This window comes from Dinoponera quadriceps, unplaced genomic scaffold (genome assembly GCF_001313825.1).
Source record: "Dinoponera quadriceps isolate SergipeBrazil2010 unplaced genomic scaffold, ASM131382v1 scaffold5144, whole genome shotgun sequence".
Classification (NCBI taxonomy): Eukaryota; Metazoa; Arthropoda; class Insecta; order Hymenoptera; family Formicidae; genus Dinoponera; species Dinoponera quadriceps.
In genome coordinates this window covers 1,376,365-1,403,055 of record NW_014560308.1, presented here as the reverse complement: position 1 = coordinate 1,403,055, position 26,691 = coordinate 1,376,365, and the positions used below count along the sequence as shown (strand labels likewise).

Below are 26,691 nucleotides of genomic sequence, written 5' to 3'. Positions count from 1 at the left end.
TATATATATATGTATGTATAAAAAAAATAAAAACATTGTACATGTGTGTGCGCGTGTGCGTGTGTGTGTGTGCGCGCTGTCTCGATTCTCGAGAGGTTCTCGCGAAACACTGCCGATTACGGACGAGCGACCACGACACTCATCTCTCAATATAATTGCCCTTAAGACTACTCTCTACGAAGAAAGTCGTCCGCACGTTCGAGCTTGCTGTAGCATATCAGGTCCGGCGATCTTTTTCTACGACGACAATGTGACACGACCGGAGAGTAGACGGTAGCCTTAAGAACCTACACGCGAATTGTAAAAGGTATGGACGAGAAGCGACGATGCATCCACTGCCTTATTTATTTTACCATATAAGTAATACATTTGATTGTCATACAGTATAGTGAAATAAAGTTTCGTAATGTAACCGGCCTCGCGCGAGGATTTTTGCGCATCATCGTCCGGTCCTCATCTTCCCGTATCATCCCGCGAAGAAGAACAGATATTATTATATTTGTACTTCCGCACGCGCGAAAACATACGAACGCTACTGTATCGATACGACAATTCCAACCGATACGACTTTCCGTCTGTCAGAGCTGGCGAAACGTCAGGAATAATGAAATTGAGCAGTGCACTGTCGTAACACCAAGCGATCCGTTAAAAAATTCCAGTGACAAAATCGATCGTAAAGATATACGCGAATGATTCTGCACCGATAATTCGACCAGATCGATGATCGTGACAATGACATGTACGCATTGACCGTTCGCGTTAAAAATACTTTCCATTGACAAAATTGTTTTTTCTCGGGGGGAGGGCAAAAAAGAGGAAAATGTCCAGCACGAAAGATTTCTCATGTATCGGCGGGCTGGAGAAGCACATCAGGATCGTGAAGGAGATGGTTCTCTTCCCGCTGATGTACGGAGAGGTGTACGCTAAATTTAATCTCAGACCGCCACGTGGTTTGTTATTCTACGGCCCGCCAGGTAAGGTGAAATATTTATATCGACAATGGGACTCTATTGGTACGTGCTTCGACTTTTATCAGGAACCGGAAAGACTCTCATAGCCAGCGTGCTGGCGACCGAGTGCAGCAATTCGGAGCGCAAGGTTTCCTTCATTTCACGTAAAGGTTCTGATTGCCTCAGCAAATGGGTCGGAGAGAGCGAAAAGAAACTTGAGAAGATTTTTTCTTTAGTTAGTAGCACATAGTTCTTTCATACAATCCTTATTATACATTTATTTTAATTTCTACACAATGTTTTCCTAAGCGTAAATATTCGGAAATAAAGTCGCACAATTTATCTTTATTTCTCTTAACACATTGGTGATAGGAAACTATAAATCTCATTTTTCTACAAATAAGCATTGACAATGAGAAACAAGATTCTTCATTTTTTAAAGAATACCATTAAAAAAATGAGTGTGATACATCTGTAAAATTCCTTTCAGGCGCAACAATCGAAACCGTGTATTATTTTCTTTGACGAGGTCGACGGTCTCGCTCCTGTACGGTCTAGTCGTCAGGATTTCGTCCACGCCAGTGTGGTCTCTACTTTATTGGCTCTGATGGACGGTTTGGACAATAATTCCGAGATCATAGTGATAGGCGCGACCAATAGAATCGATGCGATAGATCCTGCTCTGAGAAGGCCTGGTAGATTCGATAAAGAGTTGTACTTTCCTTTGCCTTGTTACAGCGCCAGAAAAGAAATACTCTCGGTAATTGATAAGAAAAAACCAAATAGCACAAGATATCCCAGTGTCATCCTGAACGTGCCTTCAAAATACCTAGAAAATGTCTCATGCTGAGACATCCATTTCTCTTTATCGTCCAAGATGATCTCAGGACATTTTGTGCTGGAAATATCCGAGAGAGAAAAAGGGGGAAAGATTGCATTAACGTTTCTCTTCGTGCGGTGATACCGTAGGTGCACATCAAAAGTTGGAAGCAAAAGCCGACGCAGAAATTCTTAGCGTATTTAGCATCGAAAACGTTAGGATTTTGCGGTAGCGATCTGCAAGCCCTCTGTGCCGAAGCAGTTATGTGTTCTATTCGCAGGAACTATCCGCAAATCTACATTTCCAAGTCCAAATACCACATCAACGAACGCCATCTCAAAGTAAGATAATCGGTGGCGAGATCAAAATTATCGCTTTTCCCAAGCTTCAGTAACAATAAGTATCGAATAATTCTACAGAATGATGCAAAATTAAAAAAGAATTCTTATTATTTTCAAATGTTTCACGTGAAATGTGTATTCGAAGTAAGTTTTCCGTTGAAAGAAGACAATCTTCTTCGTGAAAGATTTTCGATTGAAATCCAGTATATTTTCTCACATAAATATATATTTTATATAAGATACGTACATCAAAAGAAACTCGAGAAGATTTCATCAAACTCTTGCAAGCTTCTAAAATATATTTATGTAATAATTCAGCGCTGTGTGCGCCATATTCAGTCACTCAAGTCACCTTTTATCACTCTTTCTTGACAAGTCACTAAAATATTCACCATCGTCCAAAATGGGTTACTATAATCCCTTTTCTTCTTGAACTGCTGTTAAATTTGCAAAATATGGACGTTTTACATATATATTTTTGCCGCTTCTCTTAATAAAACTGTTCCGAAAGTGTATTTATATTGTATCACTCATACCTTTGGTCTTTCCTTGTTAGGAACTTTCAAATCGTACTTGAAAAGAATTCGCTACATATTAAGTTAAGTTGCTTAAATGATTTTGGTTATTCTAAAAATTTGACAAAAAAATGTCACTTTTGATGTATGAAAGATCACTTTTTGTCACCTTTCCCACCAAGAAGCAGTCACTATTTCACTGTGTGTATATATATTTATGTAACATTCATATAATATTTATGCATATGTAATACTCCTACATTAACACGTTAACGCAATTTAATCATTTCTCGTCGAGGTTGAGAAAGAAGATTTTCTAAAAGCGCGTCAGAACATCGTCCCAGCGTCGCATCGCGTCGTCGTCGCGCCGATCAAGAGCTTGTCAGCCAGGATACAGCCGTTGTTACAAGAGGATCTGACGAGCATCTTGTCGCGGTTGCAAGTACTTTGCCCGGTCGGCATGCTGATCTCGGATAACATGTAAGCGTCGAGAGAGGTAAACCCTGGAGATGGACAGCGGAGTGCGAAACACCAACCGGAACTGAACGTCGAACTCCGCAGTACAGGTAAAGCCATGTCGAAGTCAAACGGTTGCCCGCGAATTCTGCTGTGCGGCAACGATGATTCGCACACACGTCATTTGGGGCCCGCGTTGCTGCACACCCTGGAACACCTGCCGTGTCACATCCTGGACGTCACGACTCTGTTCGAGGAAACCGGGAAGGCGGCCGAGGAGGCGATGATACAAGTAGAGAAAGAGAGATAGAGGGAGAGAGAGAAAGACTACCCCTTACTACCGCATAATTGTCCTTAGATAAGTGTCAAAGTTGTTCTGTCGTGGTAACAGAAGATCAAGACCGCACGTCGCACCCTACCGGCATTGCTGTACGTCCCCGGTGTCTTGACCTGGTGGGATTTGGTGGACGAGATCGCGAGAGTGGTTTTTACCTCTTTAATGCGAGGTCTCGACCGATCCGTGCACATGCTGGTGCTAATGACCGCTCACTGTCGACACACCGAATTGCCAACAGAGGTTGCCGTCCCCCTTAAGTTATTGCGACGTTTAAGTCTTGCTGTTCCGCTCGACAAATGTTAAAGACGGCAGGTTAACGAGCGAGAAATTCCAGAAGGGAAGTTTGCAGAATTTATTTTAAATTACTTGAAATATGTGAGAAGACAGATCGAATATAGACTCGAGTGGAACGGCAGGACCAATTTCTTGGAAACGCTTTCCGTGAAATACTTTTCTGCACGTTTGCACATCCATGCATTTGACCGCTTACTCCGCAATCGCAGATCAAAGGAATATACGACGATAATCGAGGCGAGGTGTACGAAGTGGGATTGCCTTCGTCGCAGAAGCGGCGATCTTTCTTCAAGCAATTGTTCCTTAACGGAGGGTCCGACGATCTCTCTGACTGCTCATCGCAAGGTAATCGTTCCTCCAAAGTAATCACTTACCGAACGATCCCTATAAGCGCGTAATATTTCTAGAATATTACATGAATATTATTCAATATTAAAATAATATTCTTATAATATTCTAAGAATGTTATGTAATATTTTTTAATATTATAGGAATGTTCTATTGATGTTATTTGTCCAATTCACATAATATTCTTATTATAAAAATGTTCTTAGAATATTCAAAAAATAATAGTAAGAAACGTATTTTTACATAAAATTCTCTTTGTTTATATAATAAAACGATTGATATTGCGATACATTTGAAATAAAAAATTTCAATTATATATATACATAGAGTTGAATATTTCAAAAAATATATAATATTACAATAACATTAAATAATGTTATTTTTTTAATATCATTGGGAGTAGACATATAACCATCTATTAATATTCCAGAAATATTATTTAATATTAAATAATATTACACGCTTATAGGGATAATTGTGTCAAAAGATAAATATAATTCTAATAACACACGTAACAGATCAGATGCAAATCCTAAATCCGAGGAAGCTCAAAAGCGAGAACAGCAGAAAGTTAAGGAGCTCCGTACGTTCTACCGACTCGAACGGAATATTAGGTACGTTTAAGAGTACGAGCCTCGCACGCAAAGATTATCGATCGTTAATGTATACCGCAATGTCTTTGTAAAGAAATTAGCGTGACACAAAATGCAAGGAAGATTAAAGAGAAACGAATGCGCGAAACAAGCTCGAAACTGTGCAATCCTTGCACTCGACGTTTTCCAAATCCAATAACTGTCAATTGAAATTTCAGAAGTCCAGCTCACATATACATCTTTTTAGATAATTATTTGATTTCACGTCTGCAATGTGTGACTCATCCTTTGAGCCAATCATAAATCATTGGCTGCGTTCGGTAGAAGCTTGATAGGCGTTTTATGCTGCGCGTTGCCAGCAGCTTTGTCGTAGGATTTTCTGCTAAACAAAACAAACGGCTTACGCTTTTCCAACATGTCTACTAATTAGTCGCCGTTTTTCCCTTCGAAAGGCTGGACCGTTTAGCAAACACGTCAGAGGGAAATTTTTCAATAATTGCGGAACTGCTGGCAATGCTTACCAAGTTACTTTCTGTGCTGAACGCGCGCAGCCAATGACTTAATTGGGGAAGCAGTTAAAAGTGTTGTTCAGCGAATAATCTGCAGCGTGAAGCGCTTTACTAAGCTTTGCCTTTTCTATTGAAAACGCAGAAATTGCTATTGATGATCCGACGAATCTCCTCTATAAGCCCTTAAAGCGACAAGTACTAATTACAGAGAGAGAGAGAGAGAGAGAGAGAGAGATTCATAAATGTCTACTGACCGTTACCAGGAATGAATATCAAGAGAGAGTGCAATGCATCCGGCGAGGGGCCGCCGTCGAAGCGGCAGAAGACGACATCCGGCGGCAATTCTGCCAGCAACGAGAAGCTCTTTTACTCACAGATGGAGGACCTGGTCGAAACGATCGTTCGATCAACGAGCGAGTGGCAGAGTCACTTGCTGGAGAGCCTGTTTTCGTCCCTCGAATTCACAATGGAGAACAACGGGGACTTGTGCGCGACTGTGAATGAGTACGTTGCGCGTCACGAGGAATCGAAACGGGCGAAAATGCGCGCGGCGCAGGAGGAAGATTAATCGTCGAGCGAGAAAAAGAGAAAGGGGGAGACGGCGAGACGTTGTTCCTCCCTTCGACGCTCGTCAGTCAACACTGTGTGATGTCCGAGTCCGTGAAACGCAAAACGCGTCGAAGCGCGATAAGTCTTTATTATAGCCGCTGTTATAAGTCGAAGCGCCATCGAATGTAGTGTAATGCGCGATGGCGACAATAAACTCGATGTGCTTGTCCACAGTTCATCCCGTCGTGTCGTGTCAGCGCGCTGTCGCGCTTTTGATGCGCCGACAGGCTGGATGATATACGGCTATGCGATGAGCATCTCTCTTCTCCCTTTGTGGACCATAGACCTAAGATCGAATCGGTTCCTCCTCCTAGAGAGGCCCTCGCAGTTCGCAGTAGAAGGGGTCTTCATCGGGAGGAGGCCTCGCTTATCAGTGAACGCACGACTGCTGTGCGATGCTGTGTGTATCGTGTTGCGCTCTGTATCTCGAGTGCAATCGTACTTCGGCGAATTCGTGTTGCAGGAAGTCGCGTACGTCTAATCGTTTCGGTGGAAGCGACGTATTTATTATATATTTTGTCGACGTGGGCGTACCGAGCAGAGAGAAGCCGCGCCGGTATATAGCCGGAAACTCTCCACCCCTCTTATCATTGTGGCTCCGGCTCGTCTGTCAAAACACGTGCTATCGACGATAATAATAGAGGAGAAGCGACCGGGAGCTCACGCAAATAACACGGTAACGTACGGGCATCCTGACTGGTAAACGGTGGTCGAAATTTGTCTTCCTCGTGTTCCTAACTCTCTCTTTCGTCAAAATTTCACCGATCGTTAACCGCATTATTAGCTTCGTAGCTTCCCTGACAGAGGCGTATAAAACTGAGGCGTATTACATGTTCATTAACAAATATTTATTACAAACATACAAAAAAGTATATGTTAAAAAATCGTAAAATATTACGAGTGTTCGGTAACGTTGCGACAGCGTTACAGAAAGGGTAAAATCTTCGCTGATACTTAAGCACTAGGGAAAACATTTCGGTAAAAATATCGGTCAAAAAGAAGTAAAAACAACAAAAAATGTATATAGAAGAAAAAAGGAAATCTTCGATAAATCTTTCCTCTTAAACAAAATTTATATGCGACTTTTCTGATGGACGGACTCTTCTTCGTATGTCCCTTAGTTACGGAATTTAAAATGAAACTAATGGTGTGTTAATTTAAATAAAAATTAACGCAAAGGGTATGTACCATTAACGTAACTATTGAGATTAGCTAATAGACAGCTGATAGAGAAATATCAAAATCTCATCATGTACTTAGGTTTTACTCGTTAAAAGTGTGATTCTAAATGTTTTATTTACATTTAGGACACACAGAAAGAATTCATAATGACAATCGACGTTAACGATTATGAAATATTGCATCATTGGAAATATGTGTTACTAGGTTTTCACTCTTATCAAGAATGAGATCTTTTTATAGTCTACTCTGAGAGTATTTCATACATGACATATAACATATATGTCATGTATGAAATACATGACATATAACCATTTATTATCACACACGCGCAAGCACAGGCGCAAGCGTAAACGCGGGCGCGTGACAAACATATATTTATATTAATAACATCCGTTATCCCATATAACAGGAAACCTCTCTTGGAATTGACAGATAATTATGTACATTCCACATTTGTGTTGTACACTAAGCCTCAATGAAACCTTAATGTTTACCACACCAAAACCCACAAATCTTTCTAATCGTTTGTATCGTATGTAAATATATAAATAAATATATAAGTACATTATGGCAATTAATTATTCAGTTAACATGTCATTTTAGCAGCTGGACATATTATAGTATATCATATCATATTATATCCATATATAATGGAAGTAAGATGAAAGACAGATTAGTGAGTTTTGACTTTAGCAAATATTAGTGCTTTATTGAAGATTAACCTACACAATTACAACACTTAAGTAGTTTGTTAACACGTTGAGTACCACGCCAATTTCATGTGACTTTCCATTCATGCCGCGTGGGTCACCGATGGCCCACGTAATTTTTACTACAAGATATATTTTATAATATTTATAAGAGTACAAAAAACGCTCTCGTGAAGAAGAGGTAATGTAAAATATATGCAGCTTGAACAAAAAGTTCAACGTGGACCACCAATAGCCCGCGCGGCGCTCAATGTGTTAAAAATAAGTAGAGTTAAAAATAAGTAGTAAACGAATATATAGAAAAAGAAAGAGAAGAGTGAGCTTTCTTTGAGTCCGCGATAATATACAAAAAATATATATATTCGCTTAAATAACAGAGAAATCAAATAAAACATAAATATTGGCACATTTACTGATCTGGTTTTGAATGAGGTTTACGACTTACAGACGTCGTGTGTCCATTTCAATACCATTCAATAGTAAGAAATTCTTGCTATATTGCTCGATCCTCTGAAGCAACTAATAATGGTTGCTTCACTATCATTACAATATACCATATTGCAGTCTTGCTATTTATTACAACAAAAAGTTCATCGATCCCGTGTACTCCTCTTAGCCGTTGTTGTTAATTTCCGACACATTGTTGCAGTATTCAACTACTGTTGTGTAATGGCGCAATGACTTCAAATAGATGTCCAGTTTCTCGTCATACGTTGTCCCGCACATAAACGTGGTCAGGTTCGTCGGAAATTGACAATCATCGTCCACGATGGCCACACACGGGGGACAATCCCGCGAATCGATGTTGTTGTTTACAACAAGTATAGCATCGTCCTTATCGGGATAAATAATCTCTGGCTGCGTGGAAGCTACATACATTTGCTCGAGAGCGTTTCGCACCAGCATCTCTCTTTCCGTACGATTAGGCGATTCGTGATTGATGTCGCATTGCACTTTCCCTCTAGTAATTCGTAACACTTCTTGCACGTCATCGTCAACGACCGGATCAACCCTCGCTGACCGTCTCTTCCCGTCAGTTGGAGCGAAACGAGCGGTCGGACGCTTCTTTACATCTTCATTGCAATTATCGTCGCTCTCGTTATCGATAATTATTTCTATAGGTTCCCTCGATGAATCCGTCGATTGATCCATTGCTCCATTCTCCACAGCTTTATTAGACCAGAATAGGTGAAGACTTCGGTTGGACGAAGAACCCGGTTCGACAGTGGCTGTTGTTTCTGCGGGCTCGTTGACTCGCTGGCAAATGACGGTTTCCCTAGAATGGTCCAGTGAGGAGTCATCCTCGCAATACAAATCCCGATCTTCCAGAACGATCGACGTGTTTTCCGCTACAAGATTTCTTCTCTCCTCCTTGTTTCTCCTTGGCGAAGTACTTCTGCCACGAACATCTATAGCATAAACGGGACTTCCGGCAAACGTATCCGCCTGCGGATAGGTGACCTCACGATGATATACGTGCCTTGCGCACAAAACGTCATTCGTGCTGAAAGTCGCGTCTGTGTTCGGTGTATTCGAGATCTCAATAGAACTCCTCTCCGGTGCACCTGTAGAGCACGCTATCGCGGCGCCTTGAACAGACGCCAATTTACTTCGAATGTATCGATTTGTAGCTTTATGGGGCTGTACACATTGTGTACGGCTATTACCGACAACACGGTCCGCGAGAGACAAATCGATATTCGTACCGTCATCTTGACGTTTCTCATTCTCATGCGTGCCAGCGTCGAAATATTCGCTGTTATACGTCTTCAGGTATTTCCGATGTAATCGTATCTCCGTCATCTTTACACCGGCGATCTTGATTATCAGGCGCAGCTTGCGAGCTCGCCTCTTTTCAAGTACTTGCTTTTTGTTGATCTGTCGCTTGTGGGACTTCAAGTCCGAAATGGCATCGGACTGCTCGTCACACACGTCGTCATATTCCTGACAGACGTTCTCCGCATAAACATCGCGGTCAAGGTCAAAATTGAGATCACTGTTCAGCACATTTTCGATCTGGCAGTGTCGCCATTGTATGTGCATAGCAACGTCAGTAATGCACTTGAAGTCTCTGCCGCATATCTGACATGTACTTCCGATTATGACGACGCTGCATTCTCGCAGGTTCACACCGGAGGGAAAGATTAGGCCACTTCTGTTCGACTGCCCGTCGATAGGCACCAGCATCTCTGGTACCAGTAGACTAGACCAGCCTCTTATCGATCCTGACATGATGTTATCTCTCGCTCTCTCACCGCTTATCTTTCTTGCTCCCATTAATCGCACCGTGCACGTGATCCTGCGCAGTTCTCGTGCTTGCCTATGTGGCAACTGTCGAAGCTTGTCGTAGCCGCGATGAACTTCATCGAACTTCGTCCTAGCTCGGCTGTGGCGCCACCTCGTGTGCGTATCACCGTGACGCGACCTGGCGCCGACACAAAAGACTTTGGCATCGTGTAAATCGAGTCGCGTGTAACATTCGCAACAACCGAACTCGGACCGGCCGTCGTCCAATATACTCATTGGATCCGGATTACAGATCTTCGGTTGTTGAGAATGACACGCGGTTTATTGGTTTGATTGAAAAGTTACCTCGCTTTTTCCTTCATATGCACCAAGATTAATATGATTTCACTCATTTAATAAACGTGTCGATTAAATTGTGATAATCAAAGCGATGAAAATACATCATAAATCTATGAAGTAAAAAAAAAAACAAAAAAAACGATACATGGGTAATATTGATAATAAATGTAACACTGAAAACGTTTTCTAAAACAATACATACACTGTGAAGCAGAATGATATAATTATACGTTGCGAGAGAAGTTCTTGTTGTGGAAAATATTGTGAAATATTGAGAAATTATATTCTTAACGATATTATATCTTAGCCATGAGGGCCATATTGAAGTTATCTACAAACGCTTCAATGTTTTCATCGATCCGTTTCTTTTCGAGGTTTGGCCGATATATAAAATCAACGAAAATCACTAATATAAATATAAACACGATGATATATATGCCCCCTCATTTCTTAGGTTAAAAATTACATGATTTTTAAGATCGAAACCGTTATAATTAGAATTATTTATGTGATTTTCAATTATATTTTGTTTCAATGGAACAATATTTAATACATAATGAAACAAATTTTTTGTATTGAAAATCAAATATATTTCCCCTAAATAATATTTTTTTTTTCTATTAAACAAAACATGTTTTACTATGGTGAAACAACATTTTTATTCAAACAAATGATATTTGATATTAAATTGTTTAACAATTAAACAAATCGAAGTTTCTAATCCAAACAAACACACATACGAAGTCTAAAGAAACTTTGTTCTCTATGTTATATCTATATCTATATGTTTTATTATCCATCATGTATCGAGATATTTCATAAGTAAATAAAGTAATATAACTTTCCATAATCTTTTTATGAAGAAACATTTATTTTCCTACCTTGTTGTATAAACAGCAATCTACGATAACCTTTGAGAAGAGTTCCGTAATCTTGTATTGAACTTGCTGCTAGCGAATAGACTCACTCAATTTTGTATGTTAACTGAAAGTAAATCGTCCCGTGAGGGAAATGCTTCCCAATTCTACCATATCATTCTGCGCCAGCTTTTGATGGTTGGTCAGGTAGATCAACCGACCAATCACCGAGAGCTGGCGCAAAAAAACATGCCAGAATGGGAGAATATTATTTCTCCTCTCACAAAAAGGATTCGTTGCCGGTCGACCGGCAACCTACTACCGGCACACCGCATGTCTATCGTCATTGCGACATTTGCTCTTCATACTTCGATATCGAAGATATAATTTCAAGTGAGATAGTTAATAAGTCAATAAATCTATACGTATCTTTCATCGTACGATAAGCTGATATGCAAACATATATTCACGAGAATTCATTTTTCCTCTAAAACTTTATTTGTAAATGGCCGGCATTACAATCAGGAAGGTATATTAATTTTTTTTTTAGATATGTTCAAAAATATATATAGTAAAAATATTTATATTTCAAGAATGTGTGACATATTTAGACATATTTAGTAAAATGAAAATTGTATTAAAATACAGGTTCTTGAATTAAAAACATGCAAATAAGAACATTTAAATATAAATATGTCTGAGAAGGAGACAGATGGTTAATATATGACTCCAAATTGAGAAGACAGAAAAAATTAAATTTTTAAAACTTGAAGATTTAACGTCGATTTAATGAGATAATCTCTTCCATTTTTGTCCATAAAATATTTTTAATCTCTTCAAACATAATTTTCGCGCATTTTTTCCAATTATGGAATAATGAATTATGGAAAAATAGAACATTTTTGAGTTATAAGTTAATCTGAAATTTCTCAAAGAACATTGGTTCTCAAATCGTCGTTGTCACGAATAGAAGTGAACAAATTTTACGTCGTATACAAGATATCGTAGCAGCTATGCTGACGTGGCTCCATCGTTACGACAGATAGAAGGTATACGCATACAAAGGGAAGTCATACATATGTAACACATATATGGTTCTCCTTTCATGAAACGAAATACGACCTAAACATTCCTTTATGCTATATAAATGTTTCCATTCCTTATCGCTATTGCATGCTACTCTCTTGACGATGTCAAAGCGTATTAGTACTTTCGAAACCGAATTTAATTTATTAAGAGATCATTCTCCTCTTTTTATTAAAAGAAATACAGAATTTTGCGACTTGTATTAAAGAATTTCTGACCCAGAGTTTACAAATTCTTTTCTATATTTTTATTTGCAAAACATATTGACAAGTAAAAAAATATTTGAAACAACTCTATTGATATTTAGTTAAAATTACAAAGTACGGGACATATAAAACGATTTTCTAGTGCGCAATATAGAACAAAAGCAATTTATAATAAAAATCAAATTAAGAAATCAATTTTATTCTATATCGTACTAAAAATTTTATATAGGCTCTTATAAGCCCCATCCTTTGTAATTTACATTGACAAAAATTTAATTTATCTAACTTAAGCTGTTTTGTACATTAAGAATTTTTTATTGAGAATATTTCCAACAAATAATTTTGACACTGAAGGCTTAAATTTAGCATAAAAAATAAACCCGATCCTGCCAGGATTCGAACCTGGAATCTTCTGATCCGTAGTCAGACGCGTTATCCGTTGCGCCACAGGACCACACATGACAACCTTGTTTTAATATAACATTATACGTAAATATAAATAATATAATGATGACAAATGTATCAGAAGTAACCACAAAAAAGTAGTCAAATATTTACAAAACTCTTATTATGATCAATTTCTTCAAAGCTGTATATATAAATAGTATTTTCTCAATATATTATTTGGGTAAAATGTTCAATTTGAATTCAAGTCGAACTTAATTACAGCATTTAGACATTGCTTTGCTTCTTAGATATATTACGTAAATTATAATTTATTGCAAAAACTAATTTCCTGGTGTATTGACGAAGAGATGAAAATTTATGCATTAACAGAACAGTTTAATTATTAAAAGTGAACGCATTAACAAAGGAGTTTTTTTAATGTTAATTATTGTATATGTTAATTTAATTCTATATAGCATTTGACATCTATTACTATCCTTTTAAAAAATTTGTATTAGAAATTTAATTTTTTTTAATTATTGATTATTAAGAAATTGAGGCTCTTTACCTGCATCTATCAGGCCTCTTTTGCTTCGTTTAAATGTTTTAAACGTTTAAATATACAACATTCGACTATACTTATAATAATTACATTATATAATATTAATAAAATCCTTATTATTTTTCTAGATTGTTCGACCGCGGTAAATGTATCTGCAAACATGGATATTCATGACAGTACACATAATCTATATCCGTAAGTAATAATAATATATAATATCAATGCAACGTTTACAAAGTTCGAGACGATTCACGTTTTCGACAGAATGTGTTGCGGAAGAGAGCTTCGTCGAACGTGGATTATGCGAAAGTTATATATCTGGCGAAGACGACCTTCAAACTTTTGACTTTATTAGCAAGTTAAAACTGGACCTGTTGAAGGCACATTATAGCGGCGTAACGAAAGTCAGAGGCAGCAATCGTATGCAAACGGCGTACCGACTGGACAAAGACACTGATGTCACCCTTCCGACGAAGTATCGTTTAACATTAACATATGTAGAAGCGGCGTGACGCAGCAGCGTCTTGGTGCGCGATCTACCGATGTAGATCTACCGAAGTCTCGCGTTTGCGATGAATCGAAATAAACGTACTCGTCGGATATAATTTATACCTCTTTAATCCGGTATAATCTATAATTATAGATCTCGGTTGCCTATAAATTCTTTCCAATTATATCTAAAGTAATAATGATCCTTGAGTATTATCGTTCGCGTTTCGCCCCGTTAAAGCTATCGATTAGCGTCGGAAATATTCTTCGTGATACCGGAATTCCCTTCGCATATCTTACTCCCTTTTCAGGAACATCACACCCAACGGATTTCCGCAGGAATTCACGTTGGTGTACACGTTGCGAACCAGGAAAATACCGAAGTATCCTTGGCACATCATTAGGGTCGTGGACGCGGAAGGTAACGCACAGTTTCTCATCACCATGAATCCAAGGAAACAGACGCTGGACTTCTCACTGACTGATCGCGAGGGGAAATTGCAGACTGTCTCTTTCGTGAATGATCGCGTGAGTGTCATCGGTCGCGTCATCGTCATCGTTCTAGAATAACTCGTGTCGTATATTGTTGCGCGTAATCGCACTATATCCCTGGTTTAAACATACGTTTGCCAAATGGAATTGCCACTCGATCGATGGAAGCAGAACCTGTATCGAAAGTCGCTGAGTTTTACGGGTCAGTTCCGACGCGTTTTTCTCCCATTACGACAAAAAGTTATGAAGATTGTTCGACTATTTCATGTCTCATTTCCGCATCGAAAGCCTTAAAGTCGAGCGGGTTTCCACGTTGACAGCACTTGTGGAATGCACTGTGGTCGTAAAACTTCTCGAAAGAGCCGTTCTTACGAAGGGACGGTAGAGTCACCGATTTTGACCAAACTCAGTGAGAATTAGTGCATCCCGAACAACTGACATACCAAGCAGTAAAGCGCACCGCTCGAAAATAAGCGAAAAAATCGAAATTGTAAATTCAGCCGTCCCTTAAACATGTTCAAATTCGTATAATTATTTTTTATAATTCATCATCTTTGTTACATTTATAAATTATTTTAATGTAATTTAATCTAAAACCTAGAGATAATTTTTTAAATAATTTATAAATGCAACAAAGAAAATAAATTGTAAAAATAATTATACAAAGTTGAATAAGTTTAAGAGACAGTTAAATTTACAATTTCGATTTTCTCGCTTATTTTTGCGTAATTCACGTTACTGCTTGACACACATCAGCTGTTGGGGATGCATTGTATTCCCAACGAATTTGACCAAAATCAGTGAATTCAACGTCGTGCGGTCCCTTCATAAGAGCGACCTACTCGGGAAACTTTACGTCCGTGCATTCCACAAGTGTCACTATCAATATAGGAACTCGATTGAGTGGATTCCGATGTTGATGGTGATACTTATGGAACACATGGTCGTAAATCCTCTCGAGTGGATCGCTTTATCGTTAGGAACATCGTCAAAGGAAAAACAAAGAGAAAGAATTGGAACGGCCGCTAAAGCGATTTAGCCGATCGATCATTACGAGCGTTTCGTTCAATTGTCCCACGAAATCGTTACGTAAGCTCTTCTCGCGAGACGCGCTCCGAGTTGCATAAAAGTGGGCGCGTGAATTGTCCCGTCATCGGGCAGATGTAAAACGCGTTAAGTCACTTCTCTCTTGCGCAATTGTCACTTGAAGATGCTTGCTACATTAAAGTCCTGTCGCGTGACAGAAAAACAGGGTTGTAGATTGCAATATCGATGATATGGCGATAAGAACGCATCATCGCAATGCACGGAATCTCTTCATCAATGAATAATAATCTTTTTGACGTTCGCGAACGTCATTCCACGCATTTTGAAACAATGGAGATTCTTGCGATGCGACACTATTCGCTAATCAATTCCATTGAACGGTCATTAATCTCTTTACAGATTATCTTATCTATAAGCAGATAAAAAGAAAAATTTACTTAATTAATTACATTTTATCTGTTAACATAGGTGTTCGACAAGAGCTGGCACAAATTAAATTTCGGAGTGTTCAAGGACAAGCTAGTGCTTCACATCGATTGCGAACACATTGGCACGGAGAAGCTGAGACCGCATGGGCCGATTAAAGTCGATGGCGATCTATCGATAGCTAAAATGAGTAACAGTAAAATCACAGTACCGGTAAGTCCTATTAGTATTTTTGATGTTCACATTAAGACAAAGTTTAACCATTTCTCAATAGATATCGTAAATCTTCCTGACATTAAAAAATGAACTACAATTAATAATAAAATAGAAAGAAAAGTGAACTCAACATACGATATCACGTATAAAATGATATAAAATTATTAAAGTTATTTCCTTGTAAATCTTTTAGTTTTAATTGGCTTTTCTCAAACACAAAAGATCATACAGATTTCACGTATATATGAAAAAAAGTTGAAACATATTTATAGAACCCACTGAGAGCGAAATTCTCGATTTGACCTGAACATATTTACTCTTTAACCGTAGACTTTTCGAGCTTAACTTCTCATAAAGATCTACTTGCGCATGTACACATCTGATGCTGACGAATGGCATAGCTATTATGTCACCGCGAGGAATGTACATCTTCGCGAGATAACGTTACGTGTCGGCCGTCACAATTAAACGGCCCGCTTTACGGGAAACGAGGCTAGAACTGTCAATAAAGGAGGACGCAATTTAATGTTAGACTCTTTGGCCCACATTCAAAACGATGTTATGCGACAAATAGAATGCGACCAATAAATAGAAGCATGTAGACGTGACTACGACGTGTGACATTTGAAAAAATCTACTAAACGGCCAAGACTCTCTGATGCACAATCAACAAGAAGAAACAAATCAATAAGAGCCAACGCAAGATAACTCTTATAGGAATTCATTTGGTGCTCCTTTTTTTATTATTTTTTCACACGGACTGAGTGGATTTTGTAAGTGACATCTTACGTCGGCTCTTATCAACTTCTTCCTTCTTGTTGATTGTAACATTTAGATTACATAATCTCCGCTATTAATAATAATACAGTAACTGTAAAAATTTAATGAAGCATTAGTGATATCCCAAAACTGTTAAATTGCTCGAGTACTTATTTACATCACACGTTTAGATCGACATACAGTGGATGGTCTTAAACTGCGATCCCACGAGACAGGAACGAGAAACATGCGAGGAACTGCCGGTGAGTGTTCGATATTCGATATACTTCGAAATGGCTTAAGATTCGCAAAAATTTATCTAGCGCTATTTATGCGATCACAGATTAATCCAGGCGTTCCATTACCGCAAATAAAACCTGTTTGCGAGATGATTTGTCCGCAGGGGCCACGTGGATTCAACGGTACTGACGTAAGTTCCGTTCGAATTGCGTAATACAATTTTTATCATTTATATCTATTAATATTTATACGTATCGGACAATCACGAAAACTCGTACGGTTTTCAATATTAAAAATAAACACGCTAATAAAATCTAATGCACTCTCGATGCGAAGTCAACCTACGTTAACCTACTTCGGACTGGGCTTAAAAAATATTGACATTCATAAGATCCAAGTATCGGTTTTAGGATAATTGAGATACAAGGAACTCAAAAAAAAAAAACTAAAATCAGAATTTTCCGACCAGTAGTTTTCCCTGGAAAATAGTCAAAACATCTATCTTGAGTAACACCTGGCATACATTTGTTGAATCATATCATAACTGAAATGATCATTACCGACGATTTGGATTTTTGGCAATACAGAGAATGGCTCCGAAAATTTTTGCAAAATCGTATAAAAGTACATCATTAATTCCTGAAATTGGCATTATTGTCTCTCAAAATGACCCTCTTCAACCTGCATTAATCGAATTAAATTCGATACATGTTGCGATCTTTGAGTTCTTATCACGAAAGTTCTGAAATCAGTTCGTATAGACATATCACTACCGATTCATGAACAAATCAGGGATTACCTGGTCCACCCGGAGCACAAGGACCAATAGGTGCACCAGGTTTAATTGGACTTTCGGGACAACATGGACCACCGGGAGAGCAAGGCAAAATAGTACGTTGTCGTTGTTTATTTCGCGATCTAATAAATAGTTTTTATTCCAATAAAATATGAAAAAGTGCATGTGAAAGTAAGAAACATACATTTTATCAGGGAGTTCCAGGTAATATCGGTGCAAGAGGATTTCCAGGTGTGCAAGGTCCTACAGGACCAATCGGACCCGCGGGTCCTCAGGGATTACAAGGATTTCCAGGGCGAAAGGGCGATCGTGGTGAAAGGGTAAGCGTTGTGTCGTTGAATCTTCATTCTCGGACCAGTGGAAAAGTTCTCTTTAAATATGATGAGGTGAAATTTCGCTCGAAAAACAGAGTGACAATCCGAATCACTCGGACTCAAGTGAATTCTACGCTCTGAATTGTCAAGTGAATATTTTCTCTCGAGACTTAAGAGTAAATCTGATGTATTAATTCAACAAAAAAGAACAGAACTAGTATTTTCCCAGCATGTTCACTATTGCTTTACGAGTAAAAATACTGCCGTTTTTGTCACTTGTTTCGAATGAGATTCCAATTGAAGAAATTTCGAGAATGCAAGTGGAGATTCTCTTTGCGACGAGAATAGCGATAGAAAAGTAAACTCCAAATAGGGTGATATGGGTTTCCCGGGTCTGAAAGGGGATCAAGGTCCTCGAGGATTCCCGGGTCCGCCAGGGGACATAAACGGTACGAAAGGAACTAAAGGAGAACGAGGAGATGGTGACGCTCCAGGATATCCGGGCGAAAAGGGTAAGGGGTATCACAAACGTACTATTCTTTAGAAAAAAAAAATCTCATAAGCCGCTCAATTGAGACAGATTAAATTCGTTACGTTTATTAACAGCGACCGAAGACATGCTGAACGATGTAATTCGATCTCGTTAGAAATCGTGCCGGGATACATATAACCGTGTTATTCTCGTCGTCAGTGACGGAGCGCGGGAATATGACGAAACGAGTGTTCTTGATTATCTCGCACTCGACATAGTCGCCACTGCAATATCTAAATCAATTTGCCGTCCAATTTACGATTGTACCCAGACGAGTTCAGTGATCTTACGTAATGCCTGCGTTCGTATACTCGTGAGCATGTTAATCCGCTAATGGAAGAATTTTAATGACATGAGCCATATACACAGCAAGCTGAAAATCGCTCGGTTTGATGAAGCTAGTCATAACGATAATGATCTCGCTCACTCATCGATAATGCGCCAGAAACGCCTGTGCCACCCATGCCATTTTGTCTTTAAGACTATTTCATGGACGTTGTAAAAAAATCACGATTCTAATAGCGACTATTAAACGATCCGAGCGACGCACGAGATTCCACGCACCGATACCCGTTGACCCAGATGCGCTTATTCGCAGTCATTGTAAATCAATTTATTGTAATCTGCCGCAACGTCTGCAAACTGTCCGCTTATAAGTAACTCGGAAGCCAAAGTCGACCGAACGTGTATCGGAAGTTCAACATTTTTTCACTGAAAATCTGAAATTAAACGATCAAAGCTCTTTCATGCGTAATCAGCGAGAAAAAATCCAATAAGAACCAATACACATATATGCGCGCAAGATTTCAATGACGAAACCTACTCAATCGTGGAAAAAAAATAGAGCAACAAAAACGAGCGACTATAGAGTTGTTCAAACGTTTCAATGCGGACCTCTTCAAGGCAGCAATTATATAACATTTTCCTAATAGCGGAAACGTGAAAATTTAACAATAATGTTACAGGCGAACGTGGAGAACGAGGATATCCGGGATTAGATGGGTCTCGTGGTCAGGACGGTGCGCAAGGTCCCCCTGGTCCTACAGGACTACCCGGTCCACCAGGACCCAAAGGAGACCTCACGTTCACTGACGCTCCTGGCATTCCAGGACCACCGGGCTCTCCTGGTGTAGCAGGACTACAGGGGTTGGCAGGTTTACCAGGATCGCCAGGAATACCAGGACCTCCGGGATCACCAGGAATACCAGGACCTCCGGGATCATCAGGCCAGACCGGTGCAAAGGGTGATGTCGGAGAACCTGGTCGAGATGGTTCGCAACTCTCTGTTCATTTACCAAAAATCAAGCATTGAGAGATTTTGTTAATATGAATTAATTGCTTCTTCATATTCTATCATGAAGATAAAAAGAAAGTATTTAACGTTACCCTTCAAGGTACACCGGGATTGACGGATAGTAGCGTGATACCAGGACCTCCCGGTCCCGAAGGGCCCGTCGGACCTCCTGGCGAAGACGGTTACCCAGGTACCAAAGGAGAAATCGGACCAATAGGTTCTCCGGGCCTACCTGGAGCTCCGGGAAAAGATGGAATCCCAGGATTACCGGGATCGAAGGTACTTTATTACTTTGGATTCCCAAGCAACAGCATTTTATTGTATATCATTTTCTTTTTACGTAAGATAACGCATCCTTTCATGAATATTCGCCGTTGCATGCGATAAGGGACTTGCAGGAATGCGCGGAGATCCGGGCCTGCCGGGATCTCGTGGTTTAGACGGACCCATTGGAAAACCGGGATCGTCAGGACTAGATGGAAAACCGGGGCAAAAAGGGAGCAAAGGGCAAGAGGGCGAGCAAGGTCCTATTGGACCTCGCGGGTTACCGGGCGGCACGGTGAGGACAGAGTTGGAAAAGTTATTTTTTGAACTCATTACTATTACTATTATTACCTCTGATTTTGAAAAAATAGCTCATCATTATTCGATAAATAACAATACATCACTATAATTTCTATTACTTTTCTTTCGCCAAATTTTTAAGTTTTTTATTTCACTGTCGTCCACCCTGTAACTACACTAATAGACACAACAGCCTTTAGCGCACAATGTAATCAAGTTATTAGGATTTTTAATCGTATTATTTTTTTAATCGCATTATTGATTTATTATATTTATTGATTATTCAATAATATCGTTATCAAGGAACGTGTTATTTCCCAACTCTTGGTAAGGGATAAAGTATCGCGTAACAAAAACATTGCCCTTACATTTATTTAATATTTCGTATATTTAGGGCATGGTTGGTTCACCGGGTGCACCAGGATTAGAAGGAAGACCAGGTTTACCAGGGCTGCTGGGGCCACCAGGACCACCAGGGTCTCCTGGTCTCCCAGCTCAGATCGAAAATACACCTTATCCGAACAGCAGCTTCGATAACATCGGCAGTCCCGGTCTGGATGGTCCCAGAGGCCCGCCTGGGGCGCCAGGAATTGTTAGTATTTTGTTGTAGGAATGTAAGAGCGAATGCAATCACGTCCCGATAATTCGAAATAAATCGATTTTATGGTTTTGAAACAAACGATTAGCCAGGTGACAGGGGTGCTCCTGGAGAACGAGGACCGGAGGGCCAAATAGGATTACCCGGAATGCCCGGTAAGGATGGAGCACCCGGTTTACAAGGTCCGCCTGGGAACAGAGGTCAAACGGGTATGCCGGGACTTCAGGGGCCATCCGGTCGTAGTATCAACGAAGCGGAGATCCGAGATATTTGCGCCAGTGTGCTGAGAGGTGATTTTATCAGCGTGCCCGATCTCTTTCGCTCGCCGTCGACCGTTTCTCTAAAAAATTAATTGAAGTTAATTAAAGTTTAACCATTCCACCGTCTCTGACTCCCTTCATCTTCGTGTCCAGGAAGAAACGGAGGATAAATTAAGCTTCAATTAACTTTAATTAACATTTAGGGCAACGACGTGATTTTAGTCATGTCGTTGAGAAATTAATTAAGAGAATGATCTAATAATCTAATAATTTAATTGAGAGTGCATTCTCTGTATTCTCGCGGAGCGAATGAAAGACACAATTCGCGTCCAGGGATACAATCGAAGCGAATTGTCTTGTCAGTCTCTATTCCTCATCATCCTCCGTATACACGCAGAACGGATGACCGAGATGGCAGCGCTGATGCAAGGCCCACCTGGTCCGACTGGCCGAGGCCGTCCAGGCCGTCCTGGATCACCTGGTCCCCAAGGTCGCCCAGGTACACCCCCGAGTCATCAGGGTTACCGATTCCCACGCGCTTATCATTCGCGCTCAGCACGACATTAATCGCATTAAAGATCAGCTACTACTGTAGGTCTTTCTTGTTAGTTTATAGACGAGTCTTGGACGTAGAGCGGAAGAGCCTAACGCGAGAAGAGGCGTTTGGCCAAACAACAACCACGAGAGCATCGTTGTCATAGTAGTCGTCTAAACAAATATGCTTGAAGTATCATCCACACGATATCGCATACGCATACTTAACATTGTCGACGACGTCGGGATTAATGTCTCGCGTTGCCGTGCGCCCATAAAGATAATGGTATACCGCATGTGTCGCAGAGAGGCTGAAAGAACTAACAGATGGTCTACGAGGGCTGCCCGGATTACCGGGATTGGCTCGACAGGGTCGTCCCGGTCGAGCCGGAGATCGGGGTATTCCAGGTATCTACCTACCTATCTGCTCGAAATCAACGCGAGCACCGATAACGCCTGGAATTTTGGCCTGCTCAAATTAACGGAAGCTTCTTTCGTGCGCACGCGCGACGAGTAGATTAATCGAGTAATTTCTCTAATCATTTCATCAGTCACCTCACATGTCTTACTGCCGAATCTTTTTTTAAAGCGGAAGCTACATCGTCTCAAGAGATCCGTGTCTGTAGTTAATTAATCGTAACTCAATATCTTGATTTTATCGTACGATCGGCCTTGACAAACCGCTTTAATCAAAGATATCTGGATATCTCTTGTATGAGTCTAGAGACTAGTGCATGACGCAGTTATTATACATGTTATAAAGTATACTTATCATCTTACTTACGTTTAGGAGATCTAATCAAAATTGATTCCGTCCTCGATCATTCAGGTGACCCGGGATTGCCAGGTTTGCCGGGAGAACGTGGATTCGTCGGTTTACCAGGTCCACAGGGTCCCACGGGATTGCAGGGTCCGCCTGGCGAACGTGGAGAGAAAGGAGACAGAGGTCCAGAAGGGATCGGTTTAGAAGGACCACCTGGTCCAAGAGGGCTGCCAGGTTAAACAATATTGTTAATTAGAAATCAAATATTATTGCATAATTTGTTTGGAAAGGCCGTATGGAATAACCGTACTGTGTTTTAACAGGGCCTCCTGGTAACGATGGGGTTGGTTTACCCGGGAGACAAGGAGACAGAGGCGAACCAGGGAGACCAGGTAAAAGGATTTATGTCTTCAAAAAGGAAAGGAAATTCTCTCTTCTTAAAAAAAAAAATAATAAAAAAAGATAATTTCCTTTGAAAAGAGCAGAACATTTTTTTCCCGTTTTAAAAAGGAAAGAAAATCTAAATAACATTTTTTAGTGTATTTAAAAATGCTTCATAGAATGGTAGACAGAATATTTCATTATGTATAATATTCACTGTAGCTTTTATAACTTTGCTTAGTACGAAATATTATACTAATTCTTTGCTCGCAGGTGTTCCTGGTATAAGAGGAACGCCAGGAGCGCACGGGCCACCCGGATTTTGCGAATTCTGTAATTATCCCAACAATAATTATCTGCAGTACAGTCGTGGTAACGAGAAAGGTCCTTGAGATCTGATAGTGAATTCCGATTAAAACAAAGGAAATTCTTGGACAGCAGGAAGAATATCGTAGAAGAGTTCGGTATATTTTATAAATATAATTATAATATTTCTTAAAAGTACTCAAGGTTTAGCATTTATCGCTAAACTAAATTTCTGCGGGTCCTTAACAAGTCACTGCCGCGCAGACTTCTCTTTCAATTATGACTTAATTACGATTTTAATATTGAAAAACTCAGTGTATTATACATATATTATTTAATAAAGCTTACTTTTTCGATATACTTGGACTGCGTTTGATTCGGGCGCTGTAAGCGTCATTGGCTGCGTTCAGAAAACATAAGCGATCAATGCGCAGTCAATAATTATTGGTTTTTACTGTTAAATATCTAAATTTTGATCATTAGTTGCGTTCAGAAAATACAACGGTTGTATGATTTAATAATTCATTCAATTAATTGGCCAAGATTTAGGGATCTAACAGATCAATAATTATTGACCGTTCATTGATTGCTTGTGTATTCTAAACGTAGCGAATTATGTTGATGAATTACCTCAACCGCTGTACAACCGTCGTGTTTTCTGAATGCAACCAATGGAAAATAGAACGACGCTTGCTGCGTCGCCCGAAGAGCTTAATGTATCTGTAGTCATTAGGTCTGTTCGTTTTCGCTGCACCGCTGAACTAGTGCAATAAGTTAAAGTGGGAAAACGTATACTTATCTCACTTCAATTTATTGCACTAGTTCAGCGGTGCAGCGATAACGAACAGACCTATTAATGCTTCATTACGTTTTTAGGTTAGGTATGAGAAGTTTTTCATATATTAAATTGTCCCGAATATAACCAAAAGTGCGGGCTTCTCCTCTTAAAAGAAATCAAGAAATCCCTTTTCACCGAACAAGATGCAAGAGATTATTAAACAGCGACTAATAAAAGTTACTTGGGGAAGTTATTCGGTGTTACTCGCATTTTATCCTCGGCTCAACCCGATGACAAACTTTCCAAACTAACCTAATATTCATTCAAGCGTTGTCAATTATTAATTTTACGATATACCAATACGTCTGCAGACGAGCGTAGCACCGAAGAGACACCAATCGAAACGCCGTAGCCGTGAGCAACCTCGTCGCGTCGCTTCCTCCCGAGAAGAGATCGAGAGCGAGCGGAAATGACAAATAATAGCGCGCGAATCGGTAGCGCGCGCGTCCTTCCGTCCCGGAATACGAATTGTCGCGCGCATCCCGCGGTCCGATTCTCCGTTCGCCCGTTCACGCCGGCGATGGCGCCAGTGGCGCGTCGCCGAGCGTATCCAGCCTGTACGGGCCAGTGATGGCCGCGGAATTCGCGACGTGCGTCACATCGGCATCCGAGTGACGAGCTTGTTTATCGTAAGGCGGCGAGATCCCGGCGAGAGAGAATCCACGCCTCGCCCAATCCCTGCGTCGGGCTCGTTCGGGCGGTTGCGCGTCTGTCTCGACGGTGTGTGTCGTGCGATCCCGGACCGTACCCGACGGAACCGCTACGCCGCTGCAGTTCCGCGCCGGAGCCGACGAGAGCGACCGATTGAACGGCCGGCTAACACTCGCCCCACGGCTAGTTTCCTCTCGCGACGGAATCTCATGGCGAGGTGGGAGTGATAAGGATAATACGTGGGACGTTTCCGAGGAGTGGACGGAACGGCGACTCTACGCCCCCGTCGGTACCCTTTTTTCTCGCACGCTCGCTGGCGACACGCGCACATCGAGCGCCCCAGGTAGGTAGGCAGGTAGGCAGACAGGCAGGCATGGATAGATTGGTACGCCGACCGGTAGAACAGGTTAGGTGCCTGCGTACCCTTTAGTAAGGCTATCGCAGGCCATCGCGAGGTCCACGTTCTTCTTCTTTATTACCCGCACACTCTTTCCTCTCCGGCGATTTTCCCTCGGTCTCTCTCTCTCTCTTTTCTTCCTTTTATCCTCTCGCGATGCCCCGATCGAATATTTGCCTTCGAGAGGAAATCTGGCGTAGCGTGCGTGACACGACCGATAAGAGCGGCACCGCGGAGTTGTCGACCCCGCTGCGAAACGAAAGTGCTTCGTGATTCAGTGGAGTATCGATAATTCGATTTTGACAATTGACGTATCGCCGCTTCCTGCTGTGAACGGTGAACGTCCCTCCGAACGGCACGCCGATGAAATTAGCGGAGATAATTAACAGATGTTGCCGCATCATTATCGTACGTTATCGAGATTATTATTTTATTGAAGTCGCCGGAAACATATTTGAGATGTCTATTTGATGCACCGCGCGCGTAACGATTCGGCAAAATTGGCGAGTCCGTGTCCGAAATAAAACACCGATACTCCGACAGTATTTTTTATTTCAGAGTGTAAATCGATTAGCTCGCGCGTTCTCATCGCGCGGCTCTTACCGTTAAATCGAATGCGATGGCTCGATATAACGACGATGGTTGTAATCGACGGAACATCGAGGTCAACGCGCTCATCATTTACTAACGAGGCCTTCGGAATTTCGAAATCAATCCGTCTGTGCACGACACGCTGTCGGCATCGAACACGTGTGGTCGCGAATCTGGCTGAAGCCTCGCTGTTAAGCGCGACACCGAGTGGATATGAGAATATCGTAATGTTGATCGATGACGTTATACGCACCTGTTTAACGTCAAACGTCAACGCGCGGGCTGTTTTCGGCGCAAAAGTACCATATATCTCGCGGTATCTGAAGAAGCATCTTTTACGAGACTGTACCTGTATGTGTGTGTGTGTGTGTGTGTGTGTGTGTGTTCTGTGGCGCGATTAATCGGCGAAAAGATCCCTGCTACATTGTAAAAAAAGAAATTTCAAAGAGCACTCTCCCAAGCGCTGCGCAAGCGCGCAATTACAAAATTACCCCGCGCTTATCGGTCACTTGGCTGGCACCGCGCAGATAAATTGAAGTATATACGTAGTTCGTTTTTTTTTTTTTTAACTTTACTACGTTACACTCTCTTTCACTCGCGCCACAGAATACTCGTGGCGCGTGGAATATCATTGCTTCACGGTTCCGGTTAGAGACACAGTTCACGCCGAAATGTATAGGCGCAAATTGGAATTATAAGTGAAGCGCTTGATTGAAAAAAAGGGGATGCCGATAAAGGGTATGAGAGAATTAACTCGCTGGTTGCACGCGAATTACGCAGAAGACGTACGGAAATGCGGGTGTCTGCGTACTGACGTTTACGTCGTACCAATTTCGTTTACCGTTACCGTCACAC

General features: G+C 40.8%; 4 protein-coding genes and 1 non-coding gene across 10 annotated transcripts in view; 3 read left to right on the top strand and 2 right to left on the bottom strand.

Moving 5' to 3' along the window:
* LOC106750708 (transmembrane protein 68) overlaps positions 1-22,775 on the bottom strand; it is a 37,568-nt gene extending 14,793 nt beyond the window's left edge. The window contains exon 1 of the mRNA XM_014631224.1: positions 22,694-22,775. The gene's annotated coding sequence lies outside the window, so the exon portion shown is untranslated. The remainder of the gene's footprint in view (positions 1-22,693) is intronic.
* LOC106750695 (ATPase family AAA domain-containing protein 2-like) lies at positions 27-4,218 on the top strand. The gene is made up of 9 exons (XM_014631194.1): positions 27-974; positions 1,037-1,185; positions 1,441-1,710; positions 1,920-2,111; positions 2,925-3,106; positions 3,188-3,374; positions 3,474-3,659; positions 3,923-4,058; positions 4,205-4,218. Exons 1-9 carry the CDS (start codon positions 821-823, stop codon positions 4,216-4,218), a joined length of 1,470 nt encoding a protein of 489 aa, XP_014486680.1. The 5' UTR covers positions 27-820.
* Positions 6,141-23,719, top strand: LOC106750704 (collagen alpha-1(XXII) chain-like). 6 transcript variants are annotated; one of them, XM_014631207.1, is made up of 20 exons: positions 6,141-6,448; positions 13,477-13,543; positions 13,613-13,823; positions 14,149-14,365; positions 15,845-16,015; positions 16,969-17,040; positions 17,121-17,207; positions 17,810-17,908; positions 18,008-18,133; positions 18,501-18,639; positions 19,625-19,930; positions 20,054-20,232; positions 20,342-20,512; positions 20,912-21,109; positions 21,204-21,405; positions 21,773-21,874; positions 22,216-22,317; positions 22,739-22,906; positions 22,996-23,064; positions 23,327-23,719. In XM_014631207.1, exons 2-20 carry the CDS (start codon positions 13,495-13,497, stop codon positions 23,443-23,445), a joined length of 2,787 nt encoding a protein of 928 aa, XP_014486693.1. In that variant the 5' UTR covers positions 6,141-6,448; positions 13,477-13,494; the 3' UTR covers positions 23,446-23,719. The 6 variants fall into 6 exon arrangements, with proteins under 6 accessions (XP_014486693.1, XP_014486695.1, XP_014486694.1 ...); XM_014631209.1 differs by lacking the exon at positions 21,773-21,874; XM_014631208.1 differs by lacking the exon at positions 22,216-22,317.
* On the bottom strand, positions 12,781-12,853 carry Trnar-acg. The gene has a single exon. It is a non-coding gene; the product is annotated as a tRNA-Arg (tRNA).
* A 1,003-nt stretch (positions 23,720-24,722) lies between the features above and the next one.
* The window catches only part of LOC106750705 (dystrobrevin beta), a 17,273-nt gene continuing 15,304 nt past the window's right edge, over positions 24,723-26,691 (top strand). Inside the window, exon 1 of the mRNA XM_014631214.1 lies at positions 24,723-25,191. The gene's annotated coding sequence lies outside the window, so the exon portion shown is untranslated. The remainder of the gene's footprint in view (positions 25,192-26,691) is intronic.

What these genes read in the sequence shown, in the direction of transcription:
- LOC106750695 (XM_014631194.1), top strand. Translation starts at nt 821, where the DNA reads ATGTCCAGCACGAAAGATTTCTCATGTATCGGCGGGCTGGAGAAGCAC. An exon ending in TCAACGAACGCCATCTCAAA is followed by an intron (nt 2,112 to 2,924) that starts GTAAGATAATCG and finishes TTTCTCGTCGAG; the next exon opens with GTTGAGAAAGAAGATTTTCT. An exon ending in ATGCTGATCTCGGATAACAT is followed by an intron (nt 3,107 to 3,187) that starts GTAAGCGTCGAG and finishes CGAACTCCGCAG; the next exon opens with TACAGGTAAAGCCATGTCGA.
- LOC106750704 (XM_014631207.1), top strand. Translation starts at nt 13,495, where the DNA reads ATGTATCTGCAAACATGGATATTCATGACAGTACACATAATCTATATC. An exon ending in TCTCTTTCGTGAATGATCGC is followed by an intron (nt 14,366 to 15,844) that starts GTGAGTGTCATC and finishes CTGTTAACATAG; the next exon opens with GTGTTCGACAAGAGCTGGCA. An exon ending in CGGAGATCGGGGTATTCCAG is followed by an intron (nt 22,318 to 22,738) that starts GTATCTACCTAC and finishes TCGATCATTCAG; the next exon opens with GTGACCCGGGATTGCCAGGT.